Source organism: Hemitrygon akajei, chromosome 6 (assembly GCF_048418815.1).
Source record: "Hemitrygon akajei chromosome 6, sHemAka1.3, whole genome shotgun sequence".
Classification (NCBI taxonomy): Eukaryota; Metazoa; Chordata; class Chondrichthyes; order Myliobatiformes; family Dasyatidae; genus Hemitrygon; species Hemitrygon akajei.
Genome location: NC_133129.1, coordinates 142,556,734 through 142,573,231, shown reverse-complemented (window position 1 = coordinate 142,573,231; position 16,498 = coordinate 142,556,734). Strand labels below are relative to the sequence as shown.

Genomic DNA, 16,498 nt, shown 5'->3' with positions numbered 1-16,498 from the left:
CATAGCCCTCCATTCCTTTCCTGTCCATATACCTATCCAATTTTTTAAATGACAATATCAAACCTGCCTCTACCACTTCTACTGGAAGCTTGGTCCACACAGCTAGCACTCTCTGAGCAAAGTTGTTCCCTCTCGTGTTACCCCTAAACTGTTGCCCCCTCTCAACTCATGTCCTCTTGTTTGAATCTCCCCTACTCTCAATGGAAAAAGCCTATCCACGTCCACTCTATCTATCCCCCTCATAATTTTAAATACCTCTATCATGTCCCCCCCCTCAACCTTCTACGCTCCAAAGAATAAAGACCTAACTTAGGTGCTGAAACACAAGTAACATTCTAGTAAATCTACTCTGTACTCTATTTTGTTGACATCTTTCCTATAATTCAGTGACCAGAACTGTACACAATACTCCAAATTTGGCCTCACCAATGCCTTGTACAATTTTAACATTACATCCCAACTCCTATACTTAATGCTCTGATTTATAAAGGCCAGCATACCAAACGCTTTCTTCACCACACTATCCACATGAGATTCCACCTTCAGGGAACTATGCACCATTATTCCTAGATCACTCTGTTCTACTGCATTCCTCAATGCCCTAACATTTACCATGAATGTCCTATTTTGACTAGTCCTACCAAAATGTAGCACCTCTCACTTTTCAGCATTAAACTCCATCTGCCAGTTTTCAGCCCACTCTTCTGGCATAAATCTCTCTGCAAACTTTGAAAACCTACTTCATTATCCACAACACCACCTATCTTAGTATCATCTGCATACTTACTAATCCAATTTACCACCCCATCATCCAGATCATTAATGTATATGACAAACAACAGACCTAGTACAGATCCCTGAGGCATACTCTCTGGCATCTCCCATCCAGCCACTGTTGAATCCATTTTACTACTTCAATATTAATACCTAACGACTGAACCTTCCTAACTAACCTTCCGTGTGGAACCTTGTCAAAGGCCTTACTGAAGTCCATATAGACAACATCCACTACTTTACCCTCGTCAACTTTCCTTGTAACTCTTCAAAAAATTCAGTAAGATTTGTCAAACGTGACCTTCCATGCACAAATCCATGTTGACTGTTCCTAATCAGTCCCTGTCTATCCAGATAATTATATATACCTTCTCTAAGAATACTTTCCATTAATTTACCCACCACTGACATCAAACTTACAGGCCGATAATTGCTAGATTTACTCTTAGAACCCTTTTTAAACAATGGAACCTCATGAGCAATATGCCAATCCTCCGGCACTTTTTTAAAATCAAGTACTTAATCAATATCTTTTTTTATTAAGTATTTAATCAATATCATATTCAGGCTGCATTCCCTCTAATCAAGCAATATATTTCAAATCCTAATTACTCATCTCAAAAAGAAACCAACAGTCAACTTTTATCTGGTTCTTGTACCAACTACCTGAAATCTAGAATCTCAAGGAAATAATTTTATCCTCACTCTCCCTAACCCTTCATGTTTTTCAAAGCATCAAATATCTGTAAGGACTACGGTAACTTTTTACTATAAATTGGCAATTTATAATTTCAAATATAATTTATAATTCCAACTATAATTTCAAATCCTGAATTCAAATCCGTTTATAGGATTGATAATCAGTATTAACTATAATATTTTAATACAGAATACCCAATGCTTTTCTATTTTGTATAAAAGCATTACCATCTGTTAGCAAATTACATGACTCATTACATTTATTTTAAAAAGTCACTCGAAGGCTTCAACCACAAATGAAATCTTTCTTACTCCATCCTAAAATGCTTTTAGAAGGCAACAAATGCAAAATTACTCCCTACCAACCTGACGTCACATCCCCTCCAGGTGGAGTCACCCCCAGATCGCCACGTACGTGTGTTTATTTCGCCTCTCAACTAACCCTGCTGCGAAACCACGCCAACTCCGCCCATCGGCTTTCAAGATCAGCCAATGGGGGTTCGGCACGGGCAGGGATTGCGAGGTTAGCGCAGCAACGAGCCAATGACCATCGGAAGAGGCAGGCCACGTGGGCGAAGATGTTAGGTTAGGTTGTGATCTCTGACAAGCTGGGCTGTACGGAGTTGGTGGGTGTTTGCTCCCGGGGAGGGTCGCAGGGTTAATCAGTGCAGAAGTGGTGTGTGTTCCTGGACGATTGATATCTGACTTTACCAGTCGAGAAGGAAATTTGTTATCAGAAGTCGTGTTTGAAAGCGGAAGGTACCCAAATATCAGGGTGAGGACTAAAGCGATACCGTTACAGTGTTACATTGTATGAAATTTGTTTTACTTATAGACACTCGCGTGATTAGCTGCCATGTTTTAAACTTGGCTAATAAACCTTTTATAGGTATCAAGTGACAGACTTTGTTTTTACAATGTATAAATTATTGTCGCCAAGTCTCTCACACAGGTCACGAAACAGAATCATGTTATACATGTGCTTATTTCTTACAGGCTATGCAACAAATTGCTGATAATATTTCCCAGAATCTTATAAAGAATGAACCAACTGACGAATTTTTGAACATGTGTAATTAAAGAATTTGTCAATATGGCAACAAAATGCTTCACAGTTTTAATTATTTCGTAATACAATTATGAGTAAATCATTAGTGAATCTTATCCATTTTGCTAGGCACTGCTGCACTCTGAAGAATGTTCCATGAAGGTTTAGAGTTTGTAAGTTCTTTTTAAGCAAGTCTTAATATAAAGATGATATCCACCTGTACCTACAGAGAGAGAGAATTAACGTGCACAAGAATGTTGCCTTTTTATTTTGGATGTTGCCTGCCAGTGATGAAACAACTGACAATGAAATTTGATGTTTCGGATAGTGTTCAGAAACCCCATATACAGTTATGAAGTGATAGTTTGTCATTGCATTTATTTTCCTTTGTGTGAAACATCAGAAATAACGTAGTTTGCGCCAGATGAAGCACGTATAAAAGGGAAAAGACGATTCACAAAATTATTATAATGACTTATTTTTAACTGGATCCTTTAATTTTTTCCCCTCTACATTCTTTATATTGTGTTATCTGGCGCAATATACAACTGGAAACGTGAATTGAAAGACGTCATTGAAGTTCAAGATTAATTATCATTTCAGCCGCACATGAATGTAGCCAAATGAAACAGCGTTTTTCTGGGGCCAAGGTCCAAAACACATTACTGCACATGGTGTAAATAGCACATATGGTTATGATTTCAGGAAAAAAAAACTAGTCATAAAGGGAGAAAAAAAAGCCCACATCCCTGAGTGGCATGACATCGATTCTCCTGATCCAACTTACTGTTCCACTGAGCAAACACTGGAGGGCAGCAGTGATGAGGGGACAGCCCCACCCCAGTGCAAGACAAATACACCTTTGATTGGACCCAGAGAGGCTGCTGAGTCCCAGCACACTGCCATCTTTGTGAAGGTTGGATCCAACAGCGCATTGCCATTGGTTGTTCGACAACATTTAAATTGTTGTGTGCCACAAATTGACCTTATTTTACCAGTAATACTTAGTTGAACAGGTTTTTGTATAATTTACGTCACGAAAATTGCTGGTACCCTTCATAAGCCGTCGGGCAGTACTTCATGATTTTGTTGCATTCAATCATCTTGGGGTAAAAGTGAAAGCTGGGTTTATCATATGCATAAATTTGGAGATTAGGAATATGTTGATTGTTTCAAGAATTGAATGGTTGGAGGGAAGTAGCTGTTCTTGAACCTGGTGGTGTGGGACATCAAGTTTTTGTACCTCCTGCCCAGTGGTAGCTGCAAGAAAATGGTATGGCCCATATGGTGGGGATCTTTGTTTGGTTTGGCCTGGCCTTCCTGAAGACATACCTCATAAATATTCATGATGGTGGGAAGGGAAGGTCACTACTCTCTGAAGCGCCTTGAATTTGTGTGCACTTGAATTGCCGGACCATGCTGCAGCCATTGAAGATATTTTCAACAGTACATTTGGCAAAATTTATTAGTGTTTGGTGACATGCTGAACTGTCATAACCATGTAAGAAAGTAAACATGCTGGCATACCTTCCTTGATTCAGCATACCTGTTATATTACAGTTGAATAATCTACTTTGTTAATTAAAATGGATAAAGGGTGGTTGTGTTTGCTGGGTCCTCCTTTGGCATTCTCACTTTCTGCTGGGTAAGGTAATGAGGCATTTTAATGCAGGTTGGAAATATGTGGTGTAGTTGGAAGGAACAAATCAGTTTTTTAATGTTGTCATTTTTTTGGTGAATAGTTATTGTGATTTGTCACTAAATTGGTTGCAATATTAATGTAGACTGAAGTCTTACATAGCTTTTGCCTTTGTCTATTTACTCTTTGTATGTCTGTATTTAGAAATGGCAATGTGCGACTTTAGAGAAACAATTGCTTTTCAGATAACATGAAGATGGATTATTAATAATTTGTCTTTTCCAGCTTGATAATTAAGTTTTGTGAGTTAACATATGTTCTTCTTCAGGACCTGATTATCTATGGTTATGTACTAATGCAATAACAAGATTGCATTATGTCTGCCGTTTCTGTTTTGTGTTGATAATTACAAGTTTTGCTGCCTGGGCAGTATAATAACATCCTCAGCTTCTCTGGATGGAGAGATTGAGTCAAGAACCAGAAAAGCCTGCTTTGCCTTGGGTCAGCTGAAAGATCGAGTTTGGTCACAGAACATCAGGTTGGCCACCAAGTGCAAGGTATACAGGGCCATTGTAATATCAGTCTTGCTATACAGATGTGAGACGTGGTGCCCATATCAGAGTCACTTACGCCAGCTTGACCAACTGCAGCAATGTCACCTACGTTCTCTGATGAAGATCACCTGGTGAGACAAGGTCTCCAATACCGAGATCCTCTCTCAAGCTGGAATGCCAGCAGTTTCAACCTTGGTGATGTCAGCCCAACTGCGCTGGGCAGGACATGTTGTCAGAATGCCTGAAGGAAGACTGTCCAAGGACATCTTGTACAGCCAACTGTCCAGTGGTACCCAAAAACGAGGAGGCTAGTGACTGCAATACAAGGGTGTTCTGCACAGGAGCCTCATGAAAGCTGACATTGCCCCATCAACTTTGGAGGATCTGGCTCCAGATCGCTCACAGTGGAGAGACGTCATCTGAAAAGGTGTGGACGCTGCTGAGAACAAGCTCGTAGAGGCAACAGAGGAGAGGCATAGGAAGCACCACAATAGAGCTTCTGCCCCTGCTGCCCCTCCATGCCTCACCTGCCAGGTATGTGGCAAGCAGTGCCTGTCAAGGATCGGCCTGTACAGCCACTCCAGGATGCACATATCAAACCCCACTGACTGACTGAAAGGAACCATCATCAGCCTATGGGATGGAGAGAGAGAGAGACTATTTTAGTTCTAACTCGTGAAGTAGAATGATACACAGTATTAGTTGCATATGCTTCCTCCTGGGTTATGAAGAGAAGTTTTTCAGAACAGAACTGTTTGGGAAACAATGACATAAGAGCAATTGCAGATGCTGAAAACCTGGAGCAACACACAATGCTGGAGCAACTCAGTAGGTCAGGCATCATCTTTGGAGGGAAATTAACAGTGGATGATTTGGGTTGAAACCCTTCATCAGGAGGATGTATGGGAAACAGCTTGTGTGTTAGCAGTCATGTTCACTCATGGTTACATGGATTTCCTCCCAGCTCCCAAAGTGTTGCTGAGAGATTGCATAGGCAAATTGTCCTCATGTGGGTGGGTGATAGGGGAATTGATGGAATGTGAGACAGAGAGAGAATGGATTGCACACTGGTTGTCTGCCCTGTTGGTTTGCTCCTTCAATGATTCTATTGTGGTTATTGGATTTATTAAGTATGCCCACAAGAAAAATTAATCTCAGGGTTGAAATGGTGACATAAATGTACTTTGATATAAAAAAAATTTACTTCGAACTTTGATATCCCCATACCATATAACCATATAACAATTACAGCACGGAAACAGGCCATCTCGGCCCTCCTAGTCTGTGCCAAACGCTTACTCTCACCTAACTAGTCCCACCGACCTGCACTCAGCCCATAACCCTCCATTCCTTTCCTGTCCATATACCTATCCAATTTTTAAAAAAATGACAATATCAAACCTGCCTCTACCACTTCTACTGGAAGCTCGTTCCGCACAGCTACCACTCTCTGAGCAAAGTAGTTCCCTCTCGTGTTACCCCCAAACTTTTGCCCCCTAACTCTCAACTCATGTCCTCTTGTTTGAACCTCCCCTACTCTCAATGGAAAAAGCCTGTCCACGTCAACTCTATCTATCCCCCTCATAATTTTAAATACCTCTATCTTGGCCCCCCCTGTGAGACAGAGAGAGAATAGATTGCAAGTAAATAAATGGATAATGGGACTGGTGTAAATATTCTGAAGGCCAACATATACCTTCTCTGTTAGAAGATAAGAGCTAGGGAAAGAACCATAAGGTCGAGTAATGAGCGTTTTGATTGAAATGGAAGATGCAGTGAAAAGGTTCTTTCACAAGCAGGCACGTGGCTGAAGAGGAGTATAAGTCATACCTGTCTCATTTTCATTGGGTGGTTTAATTGCATGGTGTAAATGATTAATGCAATTTTCTCATCCACCCGCCAAACCAAGCTGTGAAGCATGTATCTCAAGGACGTGATGAGACAACTTGTAGAGAATGAACTGTTCTGACAGTAAAGACAGTTGCTGCAATTTTTGAAAGCAAGGTGAAGATACTGTAGAAGTGGTGTTTTATTGTATGTGTTATCTGGGCTGATGTCACTAAGGCGGTTGATTTCTTTCCTTTGGGCAAATGTCAAGAGGGCTGTAGGATTTGAAATTATAAAGATAGAGACAGGCAAAACAAGTGAGGCAGTGTGCATCTCTATGAGCATTATTTATTGTATTAATTTGGAAATCAGTAAATGAACCTGCTCTTGGCAACTGCAATACAATTTGTCTCTGTGTGGATTGATTTTTTTTTCCACTCTCTGTTTTCTGCTTTATTGCCAAAGTATTTTCTTCAGCTGTTTGAGGGCACTTTTTACACACGGTTTCAGTTTTGTTGCATTAAAATTTTAATGCTTAAGGTAATTTCATTGAATTTGGCAGGAGAAACACAGCCAAAAATGAAAATAAAGTTGCTGAGTATTTTGTTGGAATAAAATGGTTTTGCATTATCAACAGCATTAACGCTGTTGTGTCTTGATAATCTTTTAAATAATAACAATAATAATTGGTACTTTATTGATCCCAAGTAGGAAATTTTTTTGTTACAGCAGCAACATTTAAAAACACACTTAGCAGTGCACAGACTTAACTAATAATAAAGTACAGAATAACATACTAATTTTGCTACCATAAAATCTTGAATAAATTTAATCACAAACAAGAGAAAATCTGCAGATGCTGGAAATCCGAGCAACACACACATAAAAATCCTTCCGAATGGTTTCGCTGGAAACATCAACTGTACTCTTTTTTTTCCTAGATGCTGCCTGGCCTGCTGAGTTCCTCCAGTATCTTGTGTGTGTTGCTTGAACAAAATTATTTGGGCTAAAATCTACACCAGATGTTTTCAAAGTGAAAAGTTTATGTAGATGCCGAAAAAAATCACTTTGTGTGGTAATAATCCACTCAGATTGTCAAACAAATTCAATATGTCGTGCAAAGCAAACAAATGCTACAGTAACTAGCATTTCATTATGACTTGTTACATGGAGTTTTTTCTAAGTGTTTTGCAAGCGTGTAGCCCATATCCCAAATTAAGATATTACTGAACTAAAGATGGCTTTATTATAGCTATTGACCAGAAACTTATGAATTAAGCCTTCAAGTGACTGCACAGAGGGAGGCTGACATGCAGAATGCTTTAGTGAGGATTACAAAACAGTGAGAACTAAGTGGGTGAAGGCGTGTCACCTTCTAGTTGGAGTGGGAGAGAGTATAATACAGAACAGTGTTGATTTTCATATTGGGCTATATTGCTAGCCAAGATCAGGTGAGGTGTGAAGTGATTTTATCAGAAACTTAAATTGCCATTGTTGGTGTGGGGATTGTACAATAGAATAGGAAACAGAGTGCTCAGGAGTTAATGTAGAATAAAACTACCTAGTTCTGGAGGAACTGGAGTTTACAGGTTAGAGGATAGGAAGCGATTGGGGAAGAGTGTACTGATAAGCAAGCTTTGAAATATTCTTCATTGTGATCGTGCTACAAGTTAAACAACCTGATTGTATTAGTCATCGTGATTATATTGGGGAAAGAAGATTCGTAATTTTGTTTTCCCTTCAGCAGGGGTTCTTTGATGGTATACAAATATAAGTTTTCAAAATTAAGTTTAGTGTATCAATTTCAGGAATGACCTTGTGATATCCTATTTTTGATTGCCAAACTGAAAAATTATAGTTGAGTGAATACATTGAAAATCTCCTTCACAGAGGAACTTGAAATTGTTTTTCTTTTGTCCACTGTAGATGCATTGGAAGCATGCATTAACATCAAATTCTTGGTTGCTGTTGTGTCTTGTTGTTGCTGAAAGTGTACCAATCGATAAGATCAAGGTGACCAAAATTGAAAAGCCAGAAGAGGAGGCAACACAGGAACATCAAGTGAGTATTTGAATCATCGTACGTATGTAAATAACTTTTATTTGCATTGGCAGCATCATAGCAAATGTTGAATTTGTTTGAGCATAATATAAGAGCCTCAGCTGTGAGAGATTTAGAATTACCTTGTAATCAATCTTTAACAATTCAATGTAATGCTTTTCTCCATTCTTTGAATAGCTACAGTATGTTATTTTTATGTGAATTATGTGATGTTTCATAGAAATTGCCAGAAGCACTGAAGAGCTGATACAGTAAAGGTAGTCTTAAAATAATCTTGAATTTGCACTTGGCTGTGTTCTAGTTTACTTGCTATTATGAACATTAGCAGAGCCGATCTGAATGGATAATGAATTTGAGTGTATAAAATGTCTAAATATAACTGCCTGTCACAAAACCTGTCGGGGCACGGCAGCAGCGGTCTCACCAGTGATTCTGAGGCTCAGCAAGGAAGGGTAAAAGTCACATACAGTGGTAGTGATGGTAGACCCGGTAGTTGGGGGATGGACAGGAGATTCTGTGGCTGTGAAAAAGTCGCCAGTTTGGTGTGTGTTGTCTTCTGTGTGCTAAGGACAAGGATGTTACATCGGCTGCAGAATATTCTCTAGAGGGAGGGTAGAAAGACTTTCCATCTCGAGAATGGAGAAAGGGTAGAAAGGGGGAAGAGATCCTGCGTAGTGAGTGAAGGGAATTAGGGAAGAGGGTGAAGAGCAGGACCTCTAAGGTAGTGATCTCTGGATTACCCCAGGTGCAATGTGCTGGTCAGGGCAGGAATAGGAAGATGGTACAGATGAATGGGTGGCAAAGGAACTGGTGGAAGGGGCAAGGTTTCAGATTTCTGGATCATTGGGATTTCTTGTAGGGAAGTTCTGACCCATCCAAAAAGGATGGGTTACACCTGAAGCCAAGGGGGACCAATATCATTGTGGGCAGGTTTGCTAGAGATTTTGGAGAGGGTTTAAACCAATTTGGCAGGGAGATGGAAACCGGAATAAAAGTGCTGAAGATGGGGCAGTTGGTATACGAGTAGATACAGTGTGTAGTGAGACTGTGAAGAAGGACAGGCAGATGATAGGGCAAAATTGCGGTCAGTGGGATGAGTTGAAGTGTAACATGGGGGGAAATCATAAAAGGTGATGAATACAGGACTGAAGGTGATATATTTGAATGCATATTCTAAAAGGATGAGACAATAATGTCTGACAAAGAAAGTCAAAGACAGCATAAAAGGAATAGGGAGGGCATTTAAGATAGCAAACATGAGTAGGGAAGGTAGAGGATTGGGAATCTTAAAAACCAAGTTTTACAGATATATGAAGAGTAAAAGACAGGCAGAAGTGAATATCAGGCCACTGGAAAATGACTTGGAGAGTAGTAATGGGGGACAAAGAAATGGTGGATGAACTGAATAAGTATTTTGCATCAGTCTTCATTGTGGAAGACACCAGCAGAATGCCAGCAATTTGACAGTGTCGGGGGCAGAAGTAAGTGTAGTTGCTATTATTAAGGAGCAGGTGCTTGGGAGACTGAAAGGTCTGATGGTAGATAAGTCACCTGAACCAAATGGATTATACCCAAGAGTTCAGAAAGAGGTAGCTGAAGAGATTGGGGAGGAATTATTACTAATCTTGAAAGAATCACTGGATTCTGGAATGGTTCTGGAGGAATGGAAATTGGCGAATGTCACTCCACTCTTTAAGAAGGGAAGGAGCCAAAAAAAACAAATTATAGGCCAGTTACCCTAACATCAGTGGTTGGAAAGTTGTTGGAATCTATTATTAAGGATGAGGTTTCAGAGTACTTGGAGGGACATGATAAAATAGGCCAAAGTCCGCATGGTCTCCTGAAGGAGAAATTGTGCCCAACAAATCTGTTGGAATTCTTTGAGGAAATAACAGGCAGGATAGACAAAGGAAAGTCACTGGCTGTTCTTGAGTTGGATGTTCAGAAGGCCGTTGAGAAACTGCCACACAATGAAACTGCTTAAGAAAATAAGATTCTATGGCAGGGGTGTCAAACTCATTTTAGGTCATGGGCCGGATTGAGCAAAATGCAGCTTCATGCGGGCCGGATCAGTCGGACGCGTGCGAACGCAGCTTTCGTTGCCTCCGTTTTTTCAGCTTGCTGTCATGTGTCTCAGTCTCTGCTATAACTACAAAGTGTTTCACTTTACAAATTCCATTTCTTATGAAGAAGACTGCTGAGCAAGACTGCCGAATAAACACTAAAAATCCTGAAAACCTGGTACCTGAATAAACTCAGCATTAGCTATATCATACGCCATAGGCGCTTCGATTACTGGGGCCAGCTTTAATAGTAATTGGATATTATCTCGCGGGCCAAAGATAATTCCACCGCGGGCCGGATTTGGCCCGCGGGCCTTGAATTTGACATATATGTTCTATGGTATTACAGGAATTATACCAGTGTTACGTTCCCCAGTAACCGGGTAATTGACCAGCAAAGATAGACGGGTCCGCTGAGCCTGGTGCTACTATTTTCAAATGTTTTATTTATAAAGGGGCACAAACATATGGTTAATACAAAACATTCAGATCATATACATCGTCAAAACTCAATCTAAAGCATAGGTGTAGTAATAATCAATCAAACATGAGCTCTATCGTTGTCTAGGGGTTAAACGATTTGTCCAATTGAAATATAAAAGTCTCGGCAGTTCATGGAGGCTTTTTGCCGCTTGAGGGACCGCTGGTGTTCACGGGTTGGAGAGAGAAAATAAACTTGCCAAAGCTTGAGATCGAGATCGAGAACGGGAGTTCCTCGTTGTCAGCCCGAACTCCTTTTCGGGGTTATTAGCCACTCGATTCCCTAGCTAGGGGATCCGAATCACACGTGGCTTCCGAGCAGCTTCCCGTTATTACGAGAGGAATGAGCGATGGTGTCCGTCTAGTGCGTCGCTGGAGTACCACCTCCAGCAGTCTCCTTTTTATCATGGCTGGCAGATTTGTAAATGTCAATCAAGGTAGGGTGAGGCCATCCCCACACCACATTGCCCGAGGGTGTCCATGTCCTTGATATCTGGCACGTACTATAGAGTTGCAATTCACACAGGTGCCTCTTAGAACAATGGTCAACTCCGTGGCATTGTCTCTCATTTCCTGGGTCCAAGACCCGAATTAATAGCGATCTTGCGATTCTCTTGAAGGAGGGGGCTGAGGTCATGACACCAGCATGTATAGAAGATTGGCTGACAGGCAGGAGGCAAAGAGTAGGAATAAAGGGATATTATCTGGTCGCCTGCCAATGACCAGTGGTGTTCTGCTGGGTTCAATATTGGGTCCTCTTCATGTTACATGTCAATGATTTGGATGCTGAAATTGATGTCTTTGAGGCCAAGTTTGCAGATGATACGAAGATGGGTGGAGGGGCAGATAGTGTTGAGCAAGATTGGGAGAAAGGGCAAAGTAGTTTCAAGTGGAATAGCATGAGGAAGTGCATGTTCATTCACTTTGAGAAGGAATGAAGACATAGTCTATTTTCTAACCGGGAAGTAAATTTAAAAAAAATCAGTGTTGCAATAGGGACTTGTGAGACCATGTACAGGATTCCTGAAAAGTTAACTTGCAGGTTGAATCAATGGTGAGAAAGGCTAACGTGATATCAGCATTCATTTCAAGACAACTAGAATATAAGAATGAGGATATAACACTGAAGCTTTATAAGGCATTTGTCAGACTGCAGTTGGAGTATTGTGAGCAGGTTTGGGTCCCTTTTCTAAGGAAATATGTGCTGGCATTGGAGAGGGTCCAGGGCAATTTCATGAGAATGGTTGCAGGATTGAAACGATTAACACATGAGGAGCCATTGATGGATCTGGGTCTGTACTCACTGGAGTTTAGAAGAATGAGAGCAGATCTCTTTGAAACCTATTGAAAGGCCTAAATGGAGTGGATGTTCAAAATACTGATTGCTATGCTGAAAGCAGTAGAGACAAGACTGCTATCACTCTTAAGATAGTTAATCTGTATCGACAATCTTCTCCCAAAAAGTCATGAATGGTGAACTTGCTGCACAAATGATCGTAGTCTCAATCAACAGCAAGATGGTGAAAGTTATAGTAGTCAAATGGTTGAAAACAACGAAAGGAGAAAAGAATGGAGAGATTTCAGTTTGGATGCACATTGGGAATCTGTGTCATGCAAAGATGAGTAATAAAACTTAGAACAGTAAAGCACCGTTAGGCTTTTTGGCCCACAATGTTGTGCTGACCTTTTAGGTCACTCTAAGATCAATCTCAGCCAGGGTTTCCAACCATTTTTTTATGCAATGGACCCCGGGTTGGGGACCTCTGATCTAACTGTTCCCTCCCTCACAGCCTTCCATTTTTCTTTCATCCGTGTGCCTATCTTCAGAGTTTCTTAAATGCCCCTATCACACCACCACCCTTGGCAGTAAGTTCTCTACACTTTCTACTTAAAAAAAAAAAAAAAACTGACACCCCCTGCCCATATTTTCCACACTCCAGCCACTTTAAAATCCCTGCCCTGGGAGATGGGGAGTCTCTGTCTGTCTATTCTGTCAATGCCACTTGTCATCTTGTATACCTCTGTAAAGTCACCTTTCATCCTTCTCCACTCCAAAGAGAAAAGCCTTGGCTCCCTCAAACTATCCTCATGATAGCTCTGACAAATCTTGATGAATCCTCATAAATCTTGTCTGCACTGTTTCCACATCCTGCCTATAATGAGGTTGAACGATTCAAAGTACATTTATTATCACAGTATGTGCATGGAATACAGCTCTGAGATTCATTCTCCTGCAGGTAGTCGTGAAACAAAGAAACACCATGGAACCCATTCAAAGAAAACCTCAAACACCCAATGCGAGGGGGGAGGGATAAAGAACAAATTGCGCAAGTGCATAAAAGCAAGCAAACAACACGTAGAATATCATCTTCAACCAGGAGTATTCAGTTTAGTTCAGTTCAGCACCACCAGCCAACTGCGGGCCACAGAGCCAGTGCCTCAGTCCGTAACGATCGCCCCGATCAACAAACAGCAAAAGGGAGTAACCAGAAACACATGCAAAGTACCTCAAAAATGAGTACACAGCCATGTTCCTCGGCGATCAATCCTTGCAATGTGATTTCCAAGACCCCGTCATTTTCCTCTGCGGGAGCCAGCGAGAGAGAGAGTGGAAGACTGGTCCAATGTAGGCGGATGCCACCAAACATCCTCTCATCCTCCACTCTCATCTTCGTCGAATTCATCCTTGCTCAGCACCTCAAATGGAGAAAAGCAATGGAGTTTACATGGGTTTGGTTCCTCCATCCAGGCTTCCAGGCTTCACACTTCACTCCCAACCTCAGTAAACTCTCTCAGAGACAACAAAATATCAGATCGCTCAATTGGCCCAAAAACGCACCATCAGAATGTAAATGAGATTCCTGTTGAATGGAGTTTAGTAGTAGAATTATATTTGAAAGAAGTAGTTGTTTTGTGAATTGTGTAGAACATTGCCCTTGATCATGTTGTTCACTGGCGCTATTTTAGGAATGAGGGGGCCAGAACGGAACGTAATACTCTAAGTGTGATCTGACCAGAGTTTTATGGAGCTGCAACATTACCTCACAGCTCTTGAACTCAATTCCCTGACTAATCAAGGCCAGCTCACATTATGCCGTCTTAACCACCCTGTCAACTTGCAGGGCAACTTTGAGCAATTTATGGACATGGACCCCAAAATCCTTCTGTTCCTCCGAAGTGTTAAGAATCCTGCCATTAACCATGTATTCTGCTCTCAAATCTGACCACCTGAAGTTTATCACTTGACATTTTTCTGGATTGACCTCCAACTACCACTTCTCTGCCTAGCTCTGTATCCTGTCAATATCCTGTTGTAATTTGCAGCAGCCTTCTACACTGTTCTGAATACACCAACCTTTGTCATCTGCAAACTTGCCACCCTGCCCTTCTGCTTCCTCATTCAAGTCATTTTCATAAATTGCGAAGAGCAGTAGTGCCGGAACAGATGCCTGAAAAACACCACTTGTCATCAACCTCCTGGCAAAATGCTCTCCATCTACTTTTTGCATTCTATGGGCAAGCCAATTCTGTATCCACACAGTCATGTGTCCTTGGGTCCCATGTCTCCTGACTTCCTGAGTAAGTCCACTATGAGCAACCTTGTCAAATGCCTTACTAAAATCCATACACACCACTTCCATTTCTCTACAATCATCAATTGGTTGTGTTCCTTCCTCAGCAAATTTAATCAGGCTCATGAGGCATGACCTGTCCATTACAAAGCCATGCTGACTATCCCTAATCAGACAGTTTCTCCAAATACTTGTTAATCTGTCTTTCGGAACCCTCTAGTAGTTTGCCCACCATTGATGTCACTGTTCTATAATTCCCAGGAATGTCAAATGGGCGTTGTGACGTGTCTAGTGGGGTAGTGTAGTGGGTAGTGCTTGTCGCTCTCACTTTCAGCTTCCAACACTGGCTAGCAGGCATGCTAAAAGGAGAACTGAATGTGTAAAACTGTCCCTGCCAGTACATAGCTTCTCCAACAGCAAGTAGTGTCTCCTTGCTGGTGACACACAGAAACTGAACTCCTTTTGAGCTCAGGATGAGCTAGAGGCTGGGGAAGAGGTCTGGCCCCTGCACATGTGTGGACACACCTTGGTGTTTGTGAACCAGATTCCCACTATGGGTAAAAAGCCCCACTGCTTTGTGGGCGGCCTCGGGAGAGACAAAGACTACGGGAGTAAACCCAGACAGCAAATCCGGAGTGGAGCCCCCATGGCAGCTGGACATTATTGAACGTCCTCCCGGCAGCTCCTGCAGCCCAGCTGGTATTACTTCATAAGCTTTCCTTTGGACTCCACCGGTGAGACTGAGAGGGGGATCTTGATGACTGGGCGTCTCAGAATCTCCATACCTTCTGCTCAGGCTAATGAAAATGATGATCACCTATTGTCCTTTGAAACAGACGGATGGCAACCACCATAATTCCCAGGTTATCACTTCTAACCTTTCTTGAACAAAGGAATAACATTTGGCACTCCAGTCTTCTGGTACTACTCTTATGGCCAGTGAGAATCATCGCCAAAGGCACAGTAATCTCTCCCCTCACTTCCCATAGTAACAATTATGAGCAACAATTTAATGAAGTATTTGGTTACAAACTGAAAAGAAATTGGGTTGTTGATTGTTGTTTTTGCCTTCAAATTATGACTAATAACATAACCAAACATGGATATTTTCAAGTAAAAGCTGCTTCACCTGAGCAAACCTTGGAAGTAATTTGGTCAACCTGGCCCCCATTTTAAATTCATTGTCTGTCGCTGCATTGGCCGGCTGGTGGCGCAGTTACGTCAGCGCTGGACTCCGGAGCAAAGGTTCCCAAGTTCGAATCCAGTCAGGCCGCTCCTGGACACACTTCCCGTCCATGCTGGGTTGAGTGTGGAGTTCGCAGCTCGGCCTCGTAAAAAAACCAAAACCCACTGTGCTGTAAGAAGGATGTGGGGGACCACTCACAGAATCTTTCCTCCAAGACAACCACTTGAAAAAATAAGTGGTCGCTGAGGCACACAAAAAAAAATCACTGCATTCTACTATTCTGGGTGTACTTTAAATGTTAACGTGAGAAGTTTTTGTCCACGGATTTTTGTTGTTCTGTAACACATTACTGTTTCTTCCGTATTCCTGCAGGACACTGGGTTATATTATAATCGTTACCTTAGAGAAGTAATTGATGTTTTAGAAACTGACAAACATTTCCGTGAAAAGCTCCAGACAGCAGATGTAGAAGACATTAAGGTATGTTACTTGTTGGAACACATTTGCACATTAAAATCTTGTCAGAGAATTTAAAGGATTTTAGAGGTGTTTTTTTTCCCCAGTCATATGGAAAGTTTTGAGTGTTTTGAAGATT

General features: G+C 41.4%; 1 protein-coding gene across 2 annotated transcripts in view; it reads left to right on the top strand.

Annotated features, from left to right (window-relative positions):
• Positions 1 to 2,058: 2,058 nt before the first annotated feature.
• The window catches only part of LOC140729545 (nucleobindin-2-like), a 53,102-nt gene continuing 38,662 nt past the window's right edge, over positions 2,059 to 16,498 (top strand). For both annotated transcript variants that reach the window (XM_073049391.1, XM_073049390.1), the window contains exons 1-3: positions 2,059 to 2,248; positions 8,468 to 8,602; positions 16,276 to 16,383. In XM_073049391.1, coding sequence (XP_072905492.1) covers positions 8,468 to 8,602; positions 16,276 to 16,383 — 243 coding nt within the window. In that variant the 5' untranslated portion in view covers positions 2,059 to 2,248. The remainder of the gene's footprint in view (positions 2,249 to 8,467; positions 8,603 to 16,275; positions 16,384 to 16,498) is intronic.